Source organism: Nyctibius grandis, chromosome 1 (genome assembly GCF_013368605.1).
Source record: "Nyctibius grandis isolate bNycGra1 chromosome 1, bNycGra1.pri, whole genome shotgun sequence".
In the NCBI taxonomy this organism is placed as follows: domain Eukaryota; kingdom Metazoa; phylum Chordata; class Aves; order Nyctibiiformes; family Nyctibiidae; genus Nyctibius; species Nyctibius grandis.
The window spans coordinates 89,511,528-89,537,097 of record NC_090658.1 but is presented as its reverse complement, the minus strand read 5'-3'; the positions used below and the strand labels follow the sequence as shown (position 1 = coordinate 89,537,097).

At 39.5% G+C, this 25,570-nt stretch overlaps 1 protein-coding gene across 2 annotated transcripts; it reads left to right on the top strand.

Annotated features, from left to right (window-relative positions):
* The first annotated feature begins 641 nt into the window (after nucleotides 1–641).
* Nucleotides 642–25,104, top strand: CASP8AP2 (caspase 8 associated protein 2). Of its 2 annotated transcripts, none has more exons than XM_068411088.1 (10): nucleotides 642–712; nucleotides 2,445–2,520; nucleotides 3,618–3,698; nucleotides 5,543–5,643; nucleotides 6,840–6,914; nucleotides 7,857–7,972; nucleotides 11,205–13,735; nucleotides 16,241–19,196; nucleotides 20,702–20,801; nucleotides 22,158–25,104. In XM_068411088.1, exons 2-10 carry the CDS (start codon nucleotides 2,472–2,474, stop codon nucleotides 22,212–22,214), a joined length of 6,066 nt encoding a protein of 2,021 aa, XP_068267189.1. In that variant the 5' UTR covers nucleotides 642–712; nucleotides 2,445–2,471; the 3' UTR covers nucleotides 22,215–25,104. The 2 variants fall into 2 exon arrangements, with proteins under 2 accessions (XP_068267189.1, XP_068267195.1); XM_068411094.1 differs by lacking the exon at nucleotides 642–712 and adding an exon at nucleotides 1,224–1,301.
* Nucleotides 25,105–25,570: the final 466 nt, after the last annotated feature.

Sequence of the window (25,570 nt, the reverse complement as noted above, 5' to 3'; positions counted from 1 at the left end):
CTCTGCACCAGCTTCCGCTTACGCCGCCGCCGTCACCCGCCCACGACGTCGCGGGCAAAGGAAGCGCGGCCTCTCACGTGACAGTGCCCGTGCTAAACTACAGCTCCCAGCGTGCACCGCTCCTCGCGGCCGCCCGCTGCTGGACAGCGTGCGCCCACTGCATGCCGGGAGATGTAGTCTCTCAGAACCCGCCCCGTCCGCGGGCGCAGCGAGTCTCTCCCACTTTCTCACGGCGCTGGAAGCTCGCGTGTGCGGGGCTGCCTCGGGTGCGGCCTCGTCCTGCCTCGGTCCCCGCGGAGTTAACTACCATTGCTACTGCAGGACTTGCCCACAGCGGGCCTCGTCGAGGGCCACAAGCCAGGGTGCTTGCCCCGAAGCACTTTAAATCTAGGTCGTGGTATCAGTCAGGGCCCTGGCCGAAGCCTGGTGACTAACCCAAACCGGTGGCCCAGGCTCGGGAGGAAGGCGGCCGGCATTACGTTGGCATTTCCGCGTCTCCCTCCCCAGCTCCCCTCGCCGGCCGCAGCCAGCCCACGAAGCCCGAGCGCGGACCCAACGCACTAAGGATGTCTCCGGAGGGGTTTGTCAGCGGGCTCGCTGAGAGCAGGAGCCGGACTTAAGCCTTTGCTTTCCCGGGAGAGCCGTCAGAGCTGCCTCCCGGCCACTCCACCGCAGCCGTGGGGCACGGCCCTCGGCGCCCCGCCCACAGCAGGTGAGCAAGCGTGTCACTCCTGCGGCTGCGCCCTTCAACACAGCCAAGGCAGCCTCCCGCGGCCGCTCCTCTCCCCTTTCCACCCGCCGCAGCCTTTACGGGAGGGCCGAGTGGCCGCGGAGGGCCCGGCGGCGGCAGCACTGGGCTGCGTGACCAGCGCGGTCACCTCCGGGCCGGAGCCCCTCCGCCAGCGAGGCGGGCGAAGGCGAGAGGAGCCCTGCTCGTCCCGCCCAGAGCTGCAGGGGCAGCGCGGCTTCCGCGCCACGACCGAGCGGCTGAGGCAGGGGCTCGGCTGGGCCGGGCCGGGGGCGCCCAGCCGGGAAGGGGCGGGGGTAGGGGGCGGGGCGATGGCAGGGGGCGGGGCGCGGCCACCTCGCGCACCTCACTTTGGCGCCAACTGCTTCAGGCCGGGGGCGGGTTTTGCTGACGTCGCGGCCGGGGACGTGCCGTGCGTCTGCGGCCGTTGGCTGCCGTGGCCAGGAGCCCCGCCCCCTCGGCGCCCGGCCTGCGGGACCAGTGGCTGCGGCGGCAGCGGCGACAACCTGCGGGGTGTTGCGGGCCGGGGGCGCCGAGCCGCGGCGGCTGACCGGTGGGTGAGGCCGTGCGTCGTGCCGGCCTGCCGAGCGGGGCCTTCCTCCTCCCTCTCTTCCCATCCCGTCCCGTCCCCTCCCCTCCCCTCCTCCGGCGCCGCCTCACCCCGCGCGAGTGCCGCTCCCTCCCCCAGCACCCTTTCGCGGGTCCCGCCGCCCGGTTCGGCCCGGCCCGGCCCGGTCTGGCCTGGCCCGGCCTTGCCCACCCCGGGCTCTCCCGGCGCCCTGCCGGCCCCTCCCCCCGGGCGCAGCCTGCTCGCCCCGGTCGGCTGGTGGTTGTGGGGCGCGGGGTGCCGCTCCCGGGCCGCCATCGGCAGCTCTCCCGCCCTGACCCCCGAGAGGTCCTGGGCGCTTCCGCCGTGACAGGAATTGGGGCGGGCGGGAGCCCCTTCCCGCCGGTGCAGGGAGGGTGAGGCCTGGGGAGCGGGTAAGGGCCGCTGCCTCTGGACTGGCAGGCTGCTGCTCGGCGCTGGGCAGTGCCTCTGCTCGCCCCGGCACTCCAGCTTTTTCCTGTGCTCTTCTTTTCCGTGCAGCGGGTGCCTTGGTGTTGCAGGCTGCTGCTCTCCCTTCAGAGGTGCCTGTGTAGCAGGGCCGCAAGCGTGTGCGCTTGTAAAGTCTTTCTGCGATAGCTGTTGTGGCGGACGCTGTACGTCCTGTGGCCGAGCATCGCCGTGTGCCTTGTCAGGCAAAATGTTTCTTGCCTGGTTTGGCTGGTGCTGTCAGACGGGGGAAACTTGCTCTTAAATGGTCAGTAGAGAAGAAATCAGAATTACCAAATCAGATTATTTTAGCTGGTTAAGATACACATTCAGATAACCTGTTCATAGAATGCAGTGCTTCTTTTCATGCCAAAATTTCTTTATAGGATCTTTATTTGATACATATGAATGAAAGATACAGCTGAAGATCTTCTTCAGAATGCTTATTTACAGGACAGATAATTTCTTACTTTTCTTGATAGAGCTCTATATTGGTTATCTTGATGTAAGGGTTTTCTCATTCTAGTGTTGGATTTTGTTGAAGAGCAAGGGCCACAGGTAGCTCCAGGTGTAATTGACTTATTCCAAGATGCATCTGTTTTACTATGTTGTTCTGAAATTGTCAATTAATCTGTTGTCTTTCCTCTGATAATTTACTCATAGATGGGGAAGCCATAGGGAGTTTGTATCATGGCAGCAGATGAGGATGGACTGGGACTGTTTGATATCCGCTGCGGTGGTAAGATGTGTTAGATTACTTTCTGGTTTGCAGTGAAATAACACAGTCTAATGAAAATAAATAGGTCCACAAATAATTTAGAAAACAAAATGGAAACAATTTAAGTTGGGACAGATACTGGTGAGCTTCAACTGTGATTAAATGGCTGTGGCACAGTATAAGCCATATCCCATTAGTAAGTTTGAATTTTAAACCATAAATGTGTACTTTGGATTTCTAATATGTTTTGAGGGGCTGCCTGGAACTGGCCCCTCCCCTGTGTTTTACAGTGTGTAATTTAACCTTCACTGTATCCTAATGAAGCATGTATTTGGACATGTTAGGAGGTTTGTTCCTTTGTTTGCTATTTGTAAGAGCAAATGTGCCATCATCTTGTATAGTACCAGCAATCAAGGTGTACTAACATTATTTCCAGCTCTGCAATTGATTGTTCTAATGTGTGTTTGTGAAATTCCCAGCCTCAGAAGGGCTGTGAGTGTTGATATTTTTCTTTATAATAAAAATATTTGTTGTGGAATTGGAGAGATTCACATATAGGAGATGGGAGTGATAAGAGGCAGTGGAAAAAGACATGAAGAGAGACTGTGGAGATTTAGATTAAAATACTGCTACAAAACCAGCTAGTGTATGAATAGATGGCAATACTAAAGCAAATTCTTTGAATTATGATACAGACTGTTACAATACTTTCTGTTGAGCGAGAAATGTTTCTTTTAACAGTAGTGGTTTTATCATACTAATTATTTTATTTTTGTTTCCAAGTTGAAAACAGTTTCAAATTCAGATCAAGTTGACTTAGCTTATAATTTTGAATTTTATTTGTACTTAAAGACATATAATTTGCTTCATGCACGGTTCTTGTAATATTTAGGAATTGATCTTACAAGACTGTCTTTTCTCCTTGGTAACTAAAGGTCTTTTCTCCACAGTAGCAGTAGGTTGCTGGGTAAAATTCCCATCTTTTACTAGTCTGTGCTGCTACTTTTACTACTCTCTATTGGTCTGGGATCATAGCTACGCTTATTTTGTGGGAAAGTTAGAGGTTGGAGTTTGCTAAATGTTTACTTTGGCTTTTTTTTTTTTTTTTTTGGCTTTAGCTGAAGCTTCCCCCTTCAAGGAAGGTGATGAGAGCTCAGTGGATATTTACGATGGCTTGGACAGTGGTTTGACGGTTCCTGGTGGGTTGATTGTATCTTACTGCTTGGCTTGGAGCATCATAGAGTCTCTGTGCTTCTTAGGCTGGTTTCAATTAAAACAACAGTTAGCTTTAAGTTTGCATTTAGCTGGTGTACTATATGCTTCAGTGAGCTACTTGTTTAAATTCAAGACATATATGTTATACTGTATACATACAGCAGAGAATTCTTAAATCTATTAGATGAATGATTATAAGATAGTTTTTGTGTGATACTGGCTATTTTAAGAGACTTGGACATATAAAGGGGTGCAGAGAAACCTCAGCTATTCTATCTATGCCTTCATATAGGACATTTTATCTTGGAAAAAGCACCTTTATTTTGTTGTTTTTAAATAGCTTCAGGGCCAGAACCAAGAGTCACTGATCACTAAATCCACAGTGAGAGCTCCAAAACATACTTTCTGTGTGATACGGTACATTCAGTAGATCCTTTTAACCTTTTGTTACTTTCTCAATAATTTCCCATGCTTATGTAAATTAATTTCCTCTTTTAACATCTTTGAAGATAAGAAATAAATGGACCCAGCACATGTTCTTTTTTAGGAGTCTTAGCGTACCATTTAATGAAATACTGCTTCTAGTATTTAAACAAGTGTTTCTCTACTGACCTTACTACTGTAAGGCCACTGAATTTTTATGGAAGGACTATACTGTATCCTACAGACATAAAGCATTTATCCATCTTTTTCTCTCTTTCCACTTTGTATTTGTTGCAGCGTATAACAATATTCTCTAAGTCTATATTTCACATACTGAGGTGCATTGTTTAGTAAACATAAAAGATGGAAGGAGGAATAACTTAACAGAGAACAAACTTTATATAGTCTAGTTCTGAGGGATTTTTTTTTTAATTTAAAAAGAGGATTGCTGAGATTTTTGCTATATGCAGATAAGGTGTTATTTTCATGTCATCTTGCATTGTGTTAATAATACTCTTTGCATTATGGTATTGTCCAAAGAATTGAAGCACAACTTTGATAGCTAACTTCATTTATTTGTCTGCAAATGAATCTGTATTTCAGAGGTGTTATAAGTCAGGTCCTGGCAGTAATGTTTGTTTGGTGAACAGCCACACAGGTTGATTTGAGGAAAAAGCACCGTTATCTAAATAATTGGGGTGTTTGGGTGTTGGGTTGGGTTTTGGCTTGGGTTATTTTTTCATTTCTTTGGAATTAAGCTAGGGAGTTTACGTTTGTGAGGGAATGTAAAACAGCAAAGAACATTTACTCAACACAAGAAGCATGGTATTCAACCCCATACCAACTCCACAGTAACTCCATTTGATTATGATCAGCTGATCTGTGTTTGTGAGTGTGTGGGTCCTTGGCATCTGAGTATTCTTTTTCTCACTAATGTTTTTTTCAACTGTAAATGTTTCCAAGGTGAAGTCTGGCCAAATGCTGAATGAATTGTAGGATGCATGTATTTATTCTAACTTTCTCCTATCTGCTGGCTCTGGAATTGCAGAACCTCAGATCACTGCTAAGGTGTAGCCCTTCTTGCTTTGTAAATTAAAGGTTTACTGTGAGTTAGCTCTCCTTTGACTTAAAACAAGTTATTAGGCAGTCATAAAATCCACCCATCTTTGTTGTTAGGTGTCCCATATATCTCAATTTTTCTAACACAATGTTTTCAGTTGAACTTTAATTTTCATCATTATCTTTTATGTCGATGTAAATTGAGTATTTCCAATAAAACTAGCATAAATGTTGAAATTCAGGATAGGAATTTCTCCAGATAAGGTCATGTGTTTTCCTGAGTGACACAATGAAACCTGGCTAGAAAAATACTTTTTTCTTTATGTAATTGATTTTCTTTCTACAGACAATTCTGCTCCAAATGCTGTTCCAGCTGGAAACAGCTTAAATTTATTTGATGAGATATTAATTGAAGAAGGGACTGCGAAGGAAGCATCCTACAATGAGGTGTGTAATAATGTGACAAAAATAGGTCTGGTGTTTTGGTTTTTTTTGTTCTAAGTTTTCTTGTGTAAAGTGCAAAAATGTCAGCGTGCTCACGTTACTGGAAAAATAGGGAAACTGTTTTTAAATAAAGTTGTTAAAACAGGAGTGTACTAATACACTGTTATACCAACAAGTTTATCAGAATAAGTTGATCTCTCACTCTGGGACATGGTCTATCCTCATTTAGTGTTCTTTGCATGTGGTTCATGTATCAGCTACATTATGGGAAAAATGTACTGTAATTTCCTTCTAGTTAAATATCTCTTCAGACGTCCGATACAAAGCTAGTCTTGACATTTCTTCCAACAGATTTTACCAGATTAATGCAGATGGGTTAATCGTATGTTCATTAAATTTTGTCCTTGAGACTGAAGACAACCGTGCAGTAGATAACTGCTTCTAGCAATTCAGCAGAACATTTACTCATGTAGCATCACCTGTCCTGGTCCATAAGACACATCTTAACTACAAACTTGAGATTTGGAGTAGAAGGGAAAGACATCCACAGATATCATGCACTATAGAAGAAGCAGGAGCAAAACCTCCAGGAGTCTACTAGGTGATAAAAATGTCACTTTGAAAGTTTGAAAGCAGTTGACTGTCAAGTATGACAATAGGGTAGTTGTCCACTCTTCTGTGAAAGTTGTGTTGCCATCTACTTTTAAAGAAGGGCTCATGCCAAATGTGCTTTATTTAACTTTGTGATCTCAACAGGAGCATGTCCTTTGCAGTCTATTTTTGCAGTCCAGGTTTGTTTGTAGTAACTTTTTGTTGTGCTTTTCCTTATCTGTTTTGTATTGTATAAAATCTGACAAGTCCCCATCTGTAGGGCTCTGACAGCTCCTGTTCCCCAATAATTGTGTCTTTAATTTCACAATAATATGGCTTCCTGTTACTCTCTAGCCTATTACTGTTAAGCAAGCACACATAGATTTCCTCTTATCTGAGTGTTTGTGATGTTTTAGAGACTTGTGTACTTATTGGAGCATATTGAAGCTTTTTTGTTTTAATATGGCTTTGATAGGTTACTTTTGGAAAAAAAACACAGAGCTTTGCAATATAAATTAACTATAGTTAACTAACTATAAATCTAGAGGAGTAACTTTTCTGTGTAATTAAATCCACTTCTGTGCTGTGAATTCTTCTCTCTTTGACAGTTGCAGGCAGAATATGGAAAATGTCAGCAGCAAATTAAAGAGTTGATGAAGAAATTTAAGGAAATACAGGCACAGGTACTGTAGTTCAAAGGGTAACATTGTCAAGATTTACATAAAGTAAACTGAATATTGCTTTGAGAGAGAGTTAATTTCATATGCTTTCTAGAATTAATCCATCTCACAGATGGTTTGTAAAGCACCTCTGTAGGTGCTAGGAGCATGAACTGCTCTTCAGCTTGAGCTAGTATTGCCATGCTGTGCCATTCTATATAGTTAGATTATCTTGGGCAATTCTGCAACATGCTCTACTGTGTATTGCAGATAAGTCCCAAAGGCTCTATGATTTGCAATGGTAAGCAGCTTCTGCCCTGTGACACTTCTATATTGTTTTCTGCCAAATTTATCTGCCTTTCTGAGCAGGCTTTGCTGAGGACAATTATTAAAAAGAGGGGCTATCTCTAGGATTGACAGATAGGGTTCTAGAACATCATATCTCGAAATGTTAGAATGCTAGAGCACCCAAAGTTGGTTTTGATACCTTGAAAGAACTACAGTTACCCTCTTTCTCTGAAAGTGTTTAAAAGCTACACCTCTCATTTGACACAATGACCAGGAAAGCAATAAATTGAGTAAAAGAATGAAGCAAAGGGGCAGATTGTCATTTTTTAGCTCTATGGTTACTTGGTTTATGGCATATTTCAGTTTTAATAAATTGTATGCTTAAAGAGTCTTAACTAATTCCCAGGAACACAAACAGGAGCATAAATGTGAGTGGTGTTTAAAAAAAAAAAAAAAAAAAAAAAAGCTGCTTTGGATCTCAGTAATTCTGACTTAATTCTGACTTCTCCAAAACAGTTTCTGTACATTCTACTGTCAGTTTGCTTATGATGGGACTTTTTCTAATGGTTGTCTTGCACTGTTTTTCATTACATGTTTGGATACCCAAGCTAATTCTCGTTTTTCCTCTCTTTCTCCCTCTCTCTCACTTGCTCTCTTTTTGGTATACATTTAAAATAGAATGTCATTCTACAGAATGAAAACCAAGCTCTCAAAAAGAATATTTCAGCACTTATCAAAACAGCAAGAGTGGAAATTAACCGTAAGGATGAAGAAATCAGTAATCTCCATCAAAGGTACAACTAGACAGTGGAACTGAAAACATGCTTTTTGTCTGATCATGTTTATATACTCATAAGAAATTTTTGTGTGTATTTTAAGTAAAACTAATGAAGAAAATCATTTAGTAAATAACTGTGTGGTTTAGTACTGGTACAATCACAGGAAATAGATAGATACCTATCTTTGCTTGATGAGGTCTTTGGTTTCTCATTAAGAAAACAAGGAGGAATCCAAAGGGTGACCACTTGCCTGAATTCTTTTTTTGTTTGTTTTGTTTAATCACCTGTACCTGGTGGGTTATCTAACCATCTTGCATGTTTCAAAGCAGATATTATCTTACACAGTTCAACTTCAGAACTGGTCTGTTTTATGGTCTCAGACATGAATTCCATGGAACTTTTCAGACGACAAATGAAAATAAAGAAGCTATATAATGTTTTCATGGCAAAATATGAAAGCCCTGCCTGCAATGCTGGGGGATAGCAGCTAGAGAATTCTTGGTAATTTCTGTGTACTACTAATCTGACTGCAAGGAGTTGAAAATATTAAACTATGGATGGGAGAGTAGCTGAGTGTAAGGTTTCTGAACCGCTTGAAACCAGAGCAGAAGTCCAAATTCAGGACCCCTAGCTTATCAGAAGGTAACCTGCTTGTCACTTGTGTGACATCAGCCACATCATTGGTTTGTTTATGTTTCAGTTTGACCATTTGATATTTTCTTGCACCAAAAGGTGTCATAAAGAAGAAAGTTCATTTGACGTTACTGTGCTAGAGGCTATATGCATATTAATTATGTGATTTTTTTTTTTTTCTAAATACAGAAAATTACTAGATATTATTTAATGGAGGTCAAGAGGTTTTAACGTGTAATTCTTTCAGTTGATTGGCTTTGACATGGTAGCTGTCATTTTCACACCCTTGAGTGTAATATTCTGGATTTTAATTTAAATTGTTTGATAAATATTTTTTTAGTTTGAATACTTACCCTCATTAAAGGGTTTACAAACTCCATTGCAATACATTTTGATAGTGATGAAAATTTATGAAAAAGGTGTTTGATCTAGGTATTTTGGAGGCATCCATAATGGAAAATTATGGGGAAAGTGGCACTTTTAGGTCTTAGAAGCCTTCCTTGTCTGCTGCATTGTCTATAATAAATTAGCTCATCTTAAGCAATTTACTTGTCTGTAAAGACTATTTCAAAGATGATCCCTTTGAGGGAAATTGTTAGTGCTTATCTCAAAAAAAACAAAACAAAACAAAACCAAAAAAACCACCAACCCCTCCCCCCCCCAAAAAAAAAAACCAGCACCAAAACAAAAATAAAAAAAACCAAAACCCCCACTTGGATACAGTTACGTTCATCACACATGTATGCAGATTTAGTAGCCAGCTGTCACGGTTTAAAGCTGGGCCGGCTATTAACCAGGTGGCAGATGCTCTCTGTTAACCCTCTCCCCCCCCCTAAGGGAAAGGGAAAAGGGAGAGAGACTTACGGGTTGGAAAGTTAAAACAGTTTTAATAAACTATAATAATGAAAAAGAGTATAATAACAATAATAATAGAAATAATCAAATATATACAAATATTTACAAAACCAAGACTGAGAGCTTGGAAATCCTCCTCAGGCAGAGTTGCTCCCCCCAGCACAGGCAGAGGGGAAAATGCAGTAGCTCCCCCTGCCATCACACCTGCAGGCTTTTAACTGGAGAATTGGCAAAGCTGGTACCAATCAGTGGGAGACAGGAGGGCCCCTCCCTCCTGGGCCCCACCTCCAGGAGGCAGTGGGTTAGTGATAAATAGGAAAGTGAGAATGAGGTGTATGGGATGGAATACCTTGTTGGTCAATTCTGGGCCAGCTGCCCTGTCTGCTCCTCCCTGCAGGTGCGACCCCCCTTCGGCTCTTCACTCGTAAGCAGTGAGGAATTTAGCAGTGACCTTGGTTTCTCTAAGACTAATTGGCCTGGTTTGGGCCAAACCAGGACACCAGCCTAAAGCACAGTGAAAACTTGTCAGTATAGTTCAAAATTAAGCAGAAATATAGGAAAGGGTTTTGGATTACAACAGCTGCAGCATTGTTTTAGTTCAACGTTCAGTTCACATCACAATGTCACATTTTTGGAGTACAGCCAGTTGTATAAGCTGAATTACGTATTTAAATTTACTGTATCAGCCCATAGAAAGTGTTCAGTTTTATAAAGCAAACTCAACCCCATTTTGTATTGGAGATAAATACAGAATTATTCTACACTTGAACTGATTCCTGACAGCTAGATACTGAATCAACATAGAATTTCAGGCCAAAACCAAATGTCTGTGTGTAGCAGCCACTTCATCCTTGACTCTCTAAAAAGGAGCCATACATTTGGTGGTTTGCTGCCATCATTTGTTGGTGTGACTTTCACTTCTGTTTCCTTCTGCATGGATTAGACACAATCATTCTTTTGAGATAGTGGAGAGTATTTAAGAAGGTTGCCATTGTCTTTAATCATGTCATTTTAATGAAATGTGTTGTTGAATATGGCAGAAAAAAGTGTCTGTGTTTTTATTTTATTTTGTTCTGTTTTTTTTTTTTCTGGTGAGGTAACTTTAATAAGTTCTGTCAGTTATGAGTAAGAGTTCAGGCCATACAGACTAGATGTGCCCTTTGTAATTTAATTTTTTTCTTTTTATTATGGTGACCTTGCAGCAGTAGCGTGTGGCCTTGATGAGGCTTTATTATTGTTATTTACTACTTGTTTTCTGTAGCTTGCAAGTTCCAAACACGGTAGCTTATTTTCTTATTGGGTAGAGTAAGCACGGTCACATTATACCTATTCTTTTGGTTGCCAGTTTACCAAATAATAAACTATTGAATTGCTCTTTTTTTATTATTATTTTTTGAAATCACTAATGCTGTAAAGAACAACTTTTTTTCCTAGGGGAAGTCTCTCTTTATTGCTGGACAATTAAATACTAATTTGAATTACTGAAATTGTTAATTAGACCCAATACAGTGTTTTTCCACAGATCTTGCTTTTTCTTTAGATGAACTGCATTTGGAAAATATGTATACAGATTATATCCTTTTGCTCTATGCTAGTGGAAATTATTAAACTTCTATTTTTATCCCACATTTTTTTCAACTTCAAGCTGAGAGAAAGTATGAAACATTTTTAGAGAGATATGGATTCATTGCAGTTCGGCTTTAGTTATGTTTAAATAAATTTCAAAACTAATGTAACTTTTTCTTCTTTTTATAAACAGGCTAGCAGAATTTCCCAATCATCGAACTAGCTTTACCAGAACATACCTTCCAGGATCTAATGGAAGGTGTTCTGAGATGTGTAAAACAAAAGATTCCAAATTCAGACCTTCTGATTTAGATGACAGTATAAAGATGGAGCACAGAATGAAAAATGACTGTTCAAAAGATACATACCACAGTTACTCATCTCATAATATGGACAATGAGAAGTCTAGCTCTGAAAAAAGAAACACTCCATGTTTAATGAGATACCCTTCCGAAGAGCTCTGCAATGATGGTACTCCTGTGTGCCTACCAAACTATAACCATAGTTCCAACAAGGATAACAGGAAGGAAAGAAAAGAAATGAAAAGTAATGAGCAGTATAGTAAGGGAAATGTTGACAAATACAAAAGAGAAGTACATCAGAGCACTGGAAGCAAGGGTAGCTGTAACAATGGGGACAGTGAAGATGGGAATTCAGATCCTCAGCAAAAGCTGAAAACCCTTTCAGAGAAGACCAGTAAAAAGGAGTTGCAACAAAAAAGTCAGAGCGTAAAACTCAAATGCAGTCCAAGTGCAGAGAAAAGAGTAGAAAGGGGTGTTTCTTCCTGGGAGAAACAATCTACTGGTAAAGACAGATTTCAAACAAAGGGTGAACTGTATGCTGATGAAAGATCACAAAATGTATTTAAAAAAGACATTAAAACACATGATAAAGATGAAAAAAATGCTGGCCAAAAAAGTAAACCAAATGAAAAGCTACAAGAGCTACCAAGGAGGCCTAGTAGAGGGAGTAGTCCGCACTCAAAGAACGAACATTCAAAGAGTCTTCATGAACCACGTAAATGTCGCATGGAAGATTCTAGAAAAGGAAGAGACATTGACTGCAAGAGAGAGAGGGGAACAAATGATCATACTTCTCGAGAACGAAGGACTTCACCTTCTAATTCCAACAGCAGAGAGCATAAATATGCACGCTTGAAGGAAAATAGTAGTAGATACGAATGGGAAACAGCACATTCCAAATCAGAAAGACACAGAACTGAAGAAAAAAGGAAAAGAGAAAGAGAGAATCAGCATGAAAATAGACATTTTAGAAGTGAAAGAAAAGTTGCAAAAGAGATTTCTCACCAATCAGCAAAAGAATTCAAGAAAGGTATAGATGTTACAAAAAGTGAGAGAAACAAGTCCTATAAGTTAGAAGAAACATCCAGAGTAGCAAATAGCTCAAAAGACCATAAGGTTCCCAAAACTAAAGATGAACACACTAGGACAAAAAGCAAAGACTTAAAACTTAGCTTTATGGAAAAGCTAAATTTAACTCTTTCTCCTGCTAAGAAACAATGTCTCTCTCCAACAGATGGACTTAAAACACCTTCCCAAAAGGCCACTGATGAGGGAAGTACAGAGCTCAAGCTGCAGGCAGAACGGTTGGATTCTGCCCACCCTGTTAACTGTGGTCCCACAGAGCAACCTAATTCAACTCTACAAGTTCTGGACAGTGCAGCTCAAAGCAACGTGGAACCAGCACTGCCTGTTTGTGTCAATTCTGAAAATGAAGCCTTGAAAGTAGTAGCAGCAGATCCAGCACAGTCTGAAGCATTGCCAAAAGCGGCAGCTGATGAAAGGAGCTCCAAAACCTTACCAGAAGCAGAAGCGGGTCAGCTACATCCCCAGGCCTTGCCAGGAGCTGCAGAGGTACTGGTTCCTGGTGAGATGCAGGCTGAAGCATTGTCAGACACAGCAGAGGCTTGTGATCTCGTTGAATCGGAAGCCTCAGCAACAGCAGCAGCAGTGACGGATCTGAATCACCCTGAATCTTTGCCCTTGGAGGTGGCAGGGAGTGTGGCAGAGTGTGAAAACTTGCCTGTGACAGTGGGTGTGATGCAGGATGATAATGTACCAGCAGCAGAAGTGGCACAGTCTGAACCTGTCACTGAAAGTATGGGAGCCCTTCTAGAGTCAGCAGCAGAGAAGAAAGAGGAAGATAAAATATGGCTAGCTGCTTGCATAGAAAGCTCAGGAGACCAACGTGGCTCTCAAAACCTTGTCTTAGATGACTTGGAAGCCAAAAGTTCTGGTGACCTGGAATCCTGTGATGTCGCAGATGATATTAGTGAAACAAAACTACACTGTTTAATGGAAGTAGTGAAGAATGATGATCACTTGGCTGCAGAAAACGTTAAGTGTCCCATTGAGGAAAAGGATGTCTGTGAAATTAATACGAGTACATCTCAGTCACTTGACAGAACTGTGTTAACTGATAAGGATGAACCATTAGTTGACCAGAATGCTTGTGATCTGGAGCCAGACCTAGCTGAAATCAGTACTACAGCATCTCTTAGTGGTGAGATGTGTCCTAGAACTAAAGAGAGAGAAACTAACCCAGTTCCTGTAGATGATGACTGCTCAATACTCAGCATTGATCTCAATCACTTGAGATATATTCCGAAGGCAATCAGCCCACTGAACAGTCCAATGCGCCCTTTGGCTAAAGCACTTAAGATGGAAAGTCCCTGCAAAGGTCATGTGAAAAGTTACAACAAAGGTATTTGTATATGTATATTCTAATTTCTTTTCTACATAAAGGCTTAGAAGATCCATTTGTGGAAAGCAGAAATGGCTTCCTTTAACTTCTTTCTCAAAAATAGAAATTGTTTATTGTTAAGCTGTGTAAGTCTTAGTGGTCCTTTCTGTTTGTAGTGGAACCATTTAACAGTGCAGCCAAGATTGTAGCCAATTGAACATTAGTGCTATAAAAACTGGAGTTTGTCACTACTGACAGGTGAGCGGTTGAAATAAGAGTTATGTACTCACTTCTAAAAAAAAATACGTATAGGTTTCTTAATTGCAGTTAGTTCTGAGTAGATCTTATTAGGTTTTTCTCTGAAATTGTAGAGGCAAAAGTTACTTAGGGTCATATTCTTTCAAGTATTTATTTGTGAGAAAGCTGGAGAGAGTACCTGAGACTTAATTTTGAAGAATGTCAGCTAAGAGAAGGCTGTGCTCTCCATCTGAATGAATTTCAGTGTGAATTTTTGTATATATTTTATAATTGCAAGTTGGTCAGTGGCGAAAAAAGTAGAACAAATAGAACATTAGGATTTATCATTAATGAAGTAACAGTTAACTCCTAAATAAGATGTCAGTGAGATAAAATACAATGGCAGCACTCACAGGAAGGGAAAATAGGTGACCCAAAGTTTAAATCTTTTACTTACGTGAATTTAACTCTTCTTGTAATGTACTGCTGCAACTAATAAAAAATTTTCTTTGAAGTTTCAATTCCTACTAGAAGAGGAATGGTAGAGTGGCATTTAAATCCTTTTTCTTATATTTCAGAGCATAATCCTTATGTCTTTGCAAATCTTGCTCTGGTTTACTCTGGAATTCTGTCTCTTGTGCTTGAGATAGCTACTCTTAAGTGTGAATCCCTTTAGCAGTTTATATTTCATTCCTACAGCAGTTTATATTCCTTTAAATATCTGGGGGGACACGAGAGCTTTGGGATCAGAGTAGATGAACATAAAATAAAAGTATTTTTCTAATTTTGTAGTGTTTCTCTGAGTTACTTTTTAGAGGAATCCATATTGTCCAGGACTTGCTACTAAATTCCAATTTTCAGCCCTGAAGTAAGATGCCTAGTTGTCTTTGTGATCTGACTAATGATATCTGTGTCAAATGTTCTCCATCTGTTAAATTCACAGGAGGCTATGGTTTCCCTTGACCTTAAATTCAGTACTTGCCTTTCTACTGTTCTGCAGGACAGGGGTACATATATTAATACTAGATTTTGACCACTTTTGTTTTATACATTGGTTTGTCAAAATATTGAAGTGATTAGTTTGAGAAGGTATTGATCCTTGTAAAACTGAAATGGAGGCAGTTATGGAATATGGTTTGCTACTCTAGATTCTGTGTAAAATAAACATTTTCAATTGTTGCTTTAAAGTGTTAATCACAAGTTCACTTTTTTATGGAAATCAATTTAGATATGATTTTTTATGAGATTAAATGTTTGTTAAGAGGTCATTAAGCAGTCTAATCTATGCACGATTGAACATAAGAGTGTTATTAACTAGAGTGCTCACCAAGCCTAAAATTAACTGCAAATCTCGTTAATCAATACTTATGCACCTCAGTGGAGTTTTTGTACAATGGAAATGAGCTTGCCTTTTCATCTTTTGTAACATACTGCTTTGTAGCTAACTGTAATTGCTTATTTTTCTCAACAAAATAGCATTTGGTTGGAATTTTAAGTAATGATTAAATACATATTTAATGATATCTCAAAAATATAAAACATTTAATAAACTTATTTGTGAGGCAGAGTAAGGCATACTACTTTTGGCAGAACTTTAGCCATTCCTCATTCCTGTCATTCAGGAACCTGAACTGGAGGCTTTCTCCGAAATTTCTAAGAAAAAAGCTTTTTATGCTGTTGTGCTTAGTTGCAATGCTGGTAATCTTAAATGCATCAAAAACTGAAATAGGAGTTCCATCATGTGTGCAGTGACTAGTATTCTTTTTTTGTTTAGTAACTCAGCTTATTCAAAAACTCAAAAGAACCTTTTTATCAGCCCTGGAAAAGATAGTTAAATGCAAACATTAATAGGTCATTTGTTCTTCTCAATTTGTTTTCGTTATGAAACTGTTAAAAGAAAAGCCACCTATTGTATGTAAAAGGTAGTCTATAATGATGATAAAGTTAAAATTTAGCTTGTGCAGTGTTGAGTTGTTAAAGTAAATGGAAAGAAGTTCAAAACTGATGGAAAATACTAATCTGTTTTTTGTGAGATAGATCACATGTTTTTGTTGAAATGTTGAGGTCTTATTTGCCCTTTGAAGCTCAGAAAAATCCCTTAAACTAGCAGCTGGTGAAGCAGACCACCCAAACTTGTTATAAGTCAAAGTTCCTGAGTTGTCATTGGCAGTTTCCAACAAACAGTTCTGAATGGTCACTTTACAGAAAAGAATCTTCCAGGTTTTTCTGTAAATGTCTGTTTATAATTGCATTCTTTATGGTGATTAGCAAACTGTTTTCTTTTTACAGATTTAATTCCTGAAAGTACGGCTGTCGTGTGTCCCTCAAAGAATTTGTCAAAGGAGGTAAACAAAGAAAATCAAAAGCCGGTTACCATGTCTGATGAACACTTAGAGATGGAGTCCCAGCTGAGTATCTCTTCAGATGAAATAGAAGAAGGAGAAATCATAAGTAGTGATGAAGATGAAAAAAAATCTAAACCAGAAAGAGGATCTGAAAATACAAAAAAATCAAGATCAAAAGCTTCTCCTGAGACACGAAATTTGACCAGCAGTCCACAGAATCAAAAGAGCAGAACTGCGCATTGCAATGAAGATAATGGAAAATTTGTTTCTGTGAAAGTAAGTACAAAGAAGAACAGAGAGAGGCATAAAAATCAGACTTTCAGATCTTCGAAGGATATGAAGAAAAATAAAACTGTGAGCGTTGCTTGTCTTGAAAAAATAGTTCATGTTATTGTTGAACCTTCAAATGTACAAGAAATCATGCAGATGCTAAGAGCTATACGAAAACAGATGAGGAAAAATTATATGAAGTTCAAGGTACACTTCCCAGTTCAGCATTTTCACAGAATTATAGAATCTGGTATCATAAATTTTACATCATTAATAAAATACTTGAACTTTTCCAAGATCTCTACATTAGGTGAGACATTAAAATTTAGTATCTGTGATATTATAGAGTCCAAACTTACGCAAGTTAAAAAGAATGCAATAGTGGACCGTCTTTTTGAACAACAAGTATCAGATATGAAAAAACAGTTATGGAAATTTGTAGATGAACAGCTTGATTACTTATTTGAAAAGATAAGGAGAATGATAATAAAACTATGTAATGTGGGAAATGAGAGCGAGGAAGGGAAGTTTGAAAGAGCAGGAAAGCAAAAACACAAGATCGATCATAAAAATGATGTGCAAAGATGTAGAAAAAAGTCCCTGAAAGCCAGACCTCAAAAGCCTGAAAAATACATCCTTTCAAAGCAGATTGTGGATTATCAACGACCTAAGTGTCACCGTGAGAAAAATAAAGCAGATGCACCAAAAGCTGCCTTTACAAAATGTCTTAACTCCATTGATAACACGAGGAATTCCCAAACCAAAGTGCACCTCTCTAAAGAGAATCATTTACCAGGTGCTCTCACGTCATTGAAGGGTGTAAAATATGAAAAGGAAGGATTCCAGTTATCCAGAGATGCTGCTAGCAAGTCTGATCTTAGTTATGAGCTTCTCACGGAACAACAAGCGTCCAGTCTTACATTTAATCTTGTAAGTGATGCTCAAATGGGTGAAATTTTCAAAAGCTTATTGCAAGGTTCCGATCTCTTGGAAAAAAATGGTGGCAATATCGACAGAAATGAGTGGGAATTCAGGACTCCAGAAAAACAGTTTTTAGACAGTCATAAATGCAGAGGTAATGGTGCTGGACTGGTGGAAGAGATTGCTCCAAAGGAGGCTTGTGTGGAATCTCAACCAGTAGAGGATATTACCTGGCCTGTTGTTTCACCTGTAAGAGCTCCCTCTTTAGCATCTAGGCTTCAGATGTCTGTTGATCCAGATGTACTAGATGAAAGCTGTATGTTTGAGGTTCCTGCAAATGCAGCTTCATGCAAAGAAGATGAATGTAGTTTACAAAAGAATAAATCAGTTGTTTCTTCTATCCTCCTTGAAGATTTGGCTGTTTCCTTAACCATTCCTTCACCTTTGAAATCAGATGCTCACCTCAGCTTCCTAAAACCTGAGAATAATTCTAGCTCAGCTCCCGAGGGTGTTCTCAGCGCACATTACAGCGAAGATGCACTTCTTGAAGAGGAGGATGCCACTGAACAAGACATTCATTTGGCTTTAGAATCTGATAACTCAAGCAGTAAATCCAGTTGTTCTTCATCGTGGACAAGTCGGCCTGTTGCTACCGGTTTTCAGTGTCGCCCCAGCCTACCAATGCAAGCAGTAATCATGGAGAAATCCAACGATCATTTTATCGTAAAGATTAGGCGTGCGGTGCCATCTACCTCACTAGCATCTGGTCAGGTGGCTTCATTGAAGGAGGTGCGGGCATCCTCAACCGAGACTGAAAAAGAAGAAAAGAGGAGTGGGGAAAAAGAAAAGGACAGTCAGAGTGTCACAGCAGCCACTGTGCAAGGAACTGTCACACCAGATCTGGTTAAGATGGGTCAGTTGCCTCGTGTCAGCACTGGACAAGAACAAAATCCTGCCTTACCTCCGCCTCTAAAGGAGTCACATAATAGTATTGGAAAGGAAGAAACTAGTGGTTTGCTTGGACCCTGTAGAAAATCTTCAAACACAGAGAGCCATGTCACTGAAAGCCCAGATGAAGGCTCTGAGCAATCTCAGGCACACAAATTGAAAGTATCTGAAAACATAAATGAAATGGGAGTTAGATCTCAAGCTTCATTGCCTGCTGGATGCTGTATAGAGTCATACATAGACTTAACAGATGATACTGTTAGTGAAACTTCAAGTAGTGCAGTGGAATCCACTGGAGATGACGGGACTCAGGAAACTTCTACAGGAAGCTCAGAAATCAGTGATAAAAAGGAAGAACTGGAAGAGTGTTCTGATGCATTTATAGACTTAACAGAAGAGGTTTCCAATGAGACTGTAGCAGGTGAATGTAATCTTGAAACAAAGTCCACTTCAAATTCTGTTGTAGGATGCCAGATAAGTATGGATGATAAAACTAGTAAAAAAAGGAAAAAGGAGGCTGTTGGAGAGAATTCCAACTCAAAAAGGCAACGAAGAGAAACTGAATCAGCAAGTGAAGGGAGCGATGCAAGTGATGTCAAGTCTGATGAGGTAAATTCAGCACCCAAGCAATGTTCCCGTAAGAAGAATGAGTCGCAGCAGAACAAAGACTCTTCTCCTTTGGCTTCATCTGCATCATCCCCTAGTCTGTATGCCAAAAACATCATTAAAAAGAAGGGAGAAGTAGTAGTTTCCTGGACAAGGTAATTTCTGATTTGATCTGTTTGATTGTTTTAGGTTTTTAAACCACATGATATACTGAAAAGTGGGAAGGATATTTAGCTGATGGCTGAGGTTATTCCGTAGCTCTTACATCCTTCTGTAAATAGTGGAGTGGGAGCCTCATTCTATCTATGCAGGGTGGCTTTATGAGATTGATGTCTTCTCTTAGAGTACCACTGAAAGGTGCCAAAGTCTATTTTTTCCTTTTTCTATAACAGTTGTCCAGGGGAAAACAGATTTAAGAGATGAATGATTTAATGTAATCCTGTTAGCAGCCTTTGGAAGAGAACAATTTTTAGTCATTTCTTAGGTAGGTTAAATTAGATTTGCGTGGTCTATGCTGCTCAGTCTGCAGAAATATACTACTCAACCATTCAGCCCCTATATTCCAGTTAGTAGGATGTCGGTGACAAATGAGGTGACTGTATGTGTCAAAGATATGTGCAAAGTTATTGTGGTGTATTCTTAGCCTTAAGAAACTATAGTTAGCGGGTTTTGCTGTTCTTGCTACAACTTGATACAGTCAACACTTTATAAAGGGGCTCCTAAAATTTTCAGGACAGGCTTTTCTGAACTATAGTTCAGATATAAAGTAGGTTTCTAGGTAGCATTTTAAAAGAAAATCAGCTCCTTCATGGAAAATAGGCTGCAAAAGCTAATATGATTTTTAACATGCAAATCAATGAGATAGGAAGAGATTATTATGGTTTTCCTTATGAATATGACTAGGTTTTCTGTGTCACAGTCTTTCTCCATCTTTGAACTATGCCTAAAAAAAAATTCATTTAAATAACTAGTCACTACATTTTTCTTTGAAATCGATGAAATTAAATATGATTTATTGGAATATGGCAAGTTTCAACCAAAGATACATAGTAGCTACTGTATAATGATTGTGTCTGTATACATTTTACATATACCTAAATTCATTAATGAGACAAACAGCGAATCAGTGACACACTTAAGAATAGACTCCTGGTCCTTTATTCTCATGTGAACAGTAGATGTGATCTGAGGACGTTTGTTGTATTAAGCTGCTTACCGAAGTTTAACACCTCTGTTTAATCTTTGAACATCAGTGGGCCTTAGTTGAAAGCCCCTGCCTACCCATGCAAACTGAGGCAAGTCCATTTAGAACTACTGGCCCCCTGTTGAATTCATGAGTTCTTTTCAATTTGAGTTTAAATGTCTGCTTTAGAAGCTTAAAACTCTTCTTGATGACTTTGGTTTTGGGCTAACTCTATTGTAATAATACTGCCCTTCCTAATAGGGTAGCGTAATCTCTACTACCACTTGTTTGTACTGACTCTGTTATTCTGTGCTGGTAGAGGCGAAGATCCTCCATAAGTTCATTGCTGCTGTTTGAAGTCATGTTCCGTAGCTTGGAAATACTCAGAATTTTATATATGCCCATATGTATTTTTTTGTTTGTGTGCATGTAGACATACATACGTATTAACATTTTAAAAATGCATTTTTGCTGTAGAAATGATGACCGAGAAATTTTACTGGAGTGTCAGAGAAAAGGACCATCAAGCAAAACCTTTGTTTCCTTAGCCACTAGGCTGAACAAAAGCCCAAACCAGGTAGGTGCTATCTTTGATAACAACTCTTGCTACATTTATGATTGCAGTTGAACAAAAATGTTTGGAGATCTTCTGTTAACTTGGAGTTGGTTTTTCCTCATGTCTTTTGTTGGGGGCTTCTTGAAAAAAGAATCTTAGATTCTCCCAGTTGTTACTTTTTAAAAATACATATTATAGGGATGTTATGGCCTGGGGATTCTTCAGTACCTGTTGGATTGGTACCTTGAAACTGCTGTGTCCAAGCATAAGCCAGGGGCAACAGGATTGTTTCTGTTGTTGAATCAGCACTTAGATAAAGAAAGGCAATTTTGAGAGGCCCAAAGCCTTTGCACACCTTTAATAAATTAGAAAAGGATTAAAATTAGAGCTGGGAAAAAAATACCAGGATTTTGCAGAAAGGACATTTTTCATGAAAATGTTGCCTTTTTTCTTTCACTTTGTAATTAAGAAACTCGTAAAGACACAGATGTCAAACTGATGTAGAATATTTACAGAGGTTTGCATTTAACATTGTACTTGTCTTGAATTGCTATCTTAACCTCTATCCTGCAAATCTAAAAAGGGAGAAAGACGCATTTGACTAAGTTAGGAAATCCTGCGTGTACGGGATTTGGCTTTTAGGATGTTGTGTTGTATAGTTACAGAGTCTTTGCAGGGTTTAGAAGCTGTTGGGGTGGATGGTTGGATAAAACAGCCTTATCTGTGCATTTACGCCACTCTTCCCAGTAAACTATTTGGTGGATGGTAGATATTCTATTGCAATATGGATATAGCGATAAGAAATACTAACTTACAATTGAATGAGGTTGCTATGTAAGCTGTAGCTATGATCAACAAAAAGGTGTTTGACTCTTGACTGCAGACCAGCTTTGTAAAATCCCTGGTAGGCAGATTGCTCCGTGATGAGCCATAAATACCTGAAGCAACAGTTGTACAAGAGGACAGAAAATACCCAATGAACTGTGCTTTTTGTGGAGTACAAAATAAGCTTTCGTCCTTACATTTGAATCTTATTCACAATTATACCTGGCAAAATTCAAGTCTAATTGATTTTGAAGACTTCATTTTTTTTCCTCCTTATTGTAAGGAAACTTGTGTTGAACTACTAGGTGGTTCTAGCTCTCTGTGATTAACCTGGAGGCTATTTCAGATGTCAAAGGTATAGGAAGACTTCCTACACCCAATTAACCTGTTAAAGGTGATCCTAAAATTCTCCTGCTAAAATTTGTTGGAAGCAAATACAAACCAAAATAGTGGTCTTTTTAAAAAAACCTTTATACTGTTAGATCTAAGTCTGTCTTGGTAGGTATGAAAATCTGGGGCCTTAATGATATGTCATCTTTTGTTCTCCATTAGGTTTCAGAAAGATTCAAGCAGTTAATGAAGCTGTTCAAGAAATCCAAGTGCAAGTAAACACCACCAAGTTGCTTCATGGTTACAGGGTTTAGCTGTTACCAGCAGCGATGGACTACAACCACTGCATTCATACGATGGCATTAGTGGGAGGTATCCAAGTCAGAATACTAAGTTTGGTAAATCTGATGCAGTTAATTATTTACTTTCCTGTCCATGTTTCCTCTGAAGTGCTTTATCAGAATAACAGGGAGGGAGCTTTACAAACAAACTGGCTAGGAAAGAATGGGCTCGTACAAATGGAGCAGCATCATTTCAAGGGGATTCAAGACATCTGTTGTTTAAATGTGTTCTGTAAGCAAAGACAAGGGCATGCAGTCAAGTGAAAATGATGGCTCTTGCTTAACTTATCAGAAGTACTGTGTATGGTGATGTCGAACTATGATTTTAAAAAGTAAGAGTGCTTTGGAATCCAGGTGGTAGATAGTCCTGGGAAATGACAGGCACGTTGTCTTGGCTACCTTGAAACATATTTTAAGAAGTTAGGCCTTTTTCTTTTAAAATAAGGCAGGGCAATGATAGCAATGATTCCAAAAGCTGTTTATCTGGTAATTGGATTCTGATGGTAAGGAATAGGTGGTTTTTGCTGCTTTGACAGTTGCTCATAGTGGGTTTCAAGGAGACAATCTGTCACTGAGTGTAGGGTTTGTCTTCAACTTTAAGCACATTATCTAAGCCATTTCTTAATGACTCCAGCGTTCAACAGAGATGAATGAATTTCTCTTTGAGGGTACCTATCTGTTGTCATTGGCAATGGAGAAAATCTAAGCCAATTGTCCAGTCTAGACACCTAACTTTCTGATTTTTGACATCAAAAAAAATGAGTCCCAGTCTCTGTGAGAGAATGAAACCAGTCGTTAATGCAGTGACCAGTTTTTCAGTTTCTTTTAAGTTGTGAAATGCCATAATGAGTATTCATTTACAAAGAACTGTCTTGTAGTTAAAAACATTTTGCGGTTCTGATGATATTTAAAAAGGTTTAGTATTGATTTTGAATAGTTGGGGTTTTTTTTTCCCCATGAAAAATGTGTTGGCATTTTTTTCAAACCTTTTCTTCTTTGGAAAAGGCTAATACGTTTTTCTGCTCCAAATTACATCTGGGAAAGGTACTTAATTTAGGTCTTCAACATAATCAACATTCTGTTTTGTTAAAAAGAAATAAAAATTGACAAGTCATTTTGTTTTTAAAATCAATTTAGAAACAGACCTTTTCAGTTTTATAAAACGTGCCTTTATACTTACTAACCAGGAGAAAAACTTTTCTGGAAAAACAAGCAGTTTCAAAAAGCTTGTCAACTTGGCATGTTTTGACAGCAATTGTAATTATCTTTACAAATTGTTTAGTACATTAGAAATTCGTTATGTTCTATTTTAAAGAACTTTGATAACTGCTTCCAGTTTTACTAGTACATACTGAAAATGTGTATGTATATATATGTATACACACACACCTCTCATATTGCTGCTTTATTCCAAATTTCTAAAAAGCTTTTTTTTTTTTCCTTCCCCTTAAGAAACATTCCTGGAAGTTGCACAGGTTTGTGTATTATGAATTAATTGATGTTTGAGGTTTTATTCTTTATTGAGGATGGGGATTGCTGTAGGCTTTATTCAGTGAGAACATCTGCTGAGTTTAGTTTGACTTCATTTAAGAGCCCCACCCAAGTGTGTTGCCTTTCAGCTTGGATTAAATTGGCTTTTTTTCAGAATCCAATGACCGCTTCTTCAGTTTCAGCCTAATGGTTTTTTGCTCCCTTTCCAACTAATGGGACAGACTTCTCATTCTAATAAACCATCAGATAATTTGTCAGTGATGTTGCCACTGATGCCTTTGGAGTATCGTAAACATAAACTATGGAGTGGATTGTCATGCTGCCAAACAGTTCATCGTCCTCGTTCTAGGCAGTGCTCTGGAAACTGTTACAAGGAATGGCTTGAGTAGGTGATGATGTCAGTTCTGGCAGTCTTCCAGCTTATGTGTTTGCTTCTAAAACACTTGCTTTTGATGATCAAGTGTCATCTTCTGTGCTATGCCGGCAGCGCCTAGTGATTTCAGTGGGGGATTGGTATACCTACCCATGCTCGTTCTTAACGAGCATTTGTGGCAGTTGTTTACTTATTAGAGATTTAAATCTAACTGAATCTGTTCTCAGAATAGTCAGTTTGCAGAGCAGCATTCATGTTTGTGGAAAAATCAGACTCTACTAAGAGTATTCTTTTAACCATATCCTTAGAGATCAAAACATGCACAGTACTGAAGGCACTGAGGGAAATAGCTTCTCTCCACTTAAGTGCTTCCTCTGTCTCAAAAAAGCAGGCAGTATTTTATTGTCAAATTGTTTATTCCTTGTCTGTGTTTATTTTCTTTCTTATCTGTACAGGTGATGGGGGGGTAGGGTTTGACTGTTCTGGATCTTGACTTGGATTCCTTTTCTGTAAATAACGAAACTTTTTTAATATTCTGTTTGTTGTAAGTATGTGTACAGGTTCCTACATGGTTATGTAAAATATCTGATGTGTGTATATATATAAATATATGTATAAAAATAGAGAGAGCTTTGTTTAGCCAAAGATGATTTTTTTAACTATATAAAACTCCACGTTTATTTTGTATAAACTAAACAGTTTGCTTACTGTAAGAGTAATGCAAAAAAATAAAACTGTAAAATTCACACACCCATGTTCTTGTTGAACAAAGGTTGGCTTGGAGTGGTTTTGTACCATTGTTTGTAATTTATTTCTCCAACAAGAATTTTGATACAGATATGCAAAATGTACTGTATGTAAATCTACAGCCTTATTTGTGAAACCTCAGGTAAATGAAAACATTTTCTAGAACTGTTGGCTAATGGCTTGACAACTACAAATGCTGTGAAGCAGCATTAAAATTGACTTCTGTTAGTTGGTATAAATGAGTAGCTATGTTGATGTTCAGGCCAATAAACATGGGAGTGATCGGCTGCTGCTCTGATGTAATTACTGCTCTGAAAGTGTACTGTTTACTTCTTAGTGAGCATGACTGGATCAGAAATTGGACAGTTTCACAAACTACATAAAACCTTTAAACCACAATTAGAACCTACAACTTTCCTCTTTTTTCTAGGAACATTGGATTAGTGTTGAGTGGAACATGACAAAGGAGAAAGACCTTTTTGTATCCAAGGCTTTTCATTGGAAGAGTATAGCTGGCAGCCCTTTGAGAGCCTTACTGCAATTTGCTATTGAGGAATAAGTCTGCTTCTGTCCAGCACACATGGTTGTACAGGATTTGGTTTAAAAACTCTTAATGGAGATGAGTATTGGAATATTTTCCAAAGTGGAAATGCAGAGAGCAGGGTTTGGAGATGTGCATAATA

What these genes read in the sequence shown, in the direction of transcription:
- CASP8AP2 (XM_068411088.1), top strand. Translation starts at nt 2,472, where the DNA reads ATGGCAGCAGATGAGGATGGACTGGGACTGTTTGATATCCGCTGCGGT. An exon ending in GTTTGATATCCGCTGCGGTG is followed by an intron (nt 2,521 to 3,617) that starts GTAAGATGTGTT and finishes TTTTGGCTTTAG; the next exon opens with CTGAAGCTTCCCCCTTCAAG. An exon ending in AGGAAGCATCCTACAATGAG is followed by an intron (nt 5,644 to 6,839) that starts GTGTGTAATAAT and finishes TCTCTTTGACAG; the next exon opens with TTGCAGGCAGAATATGGAAA.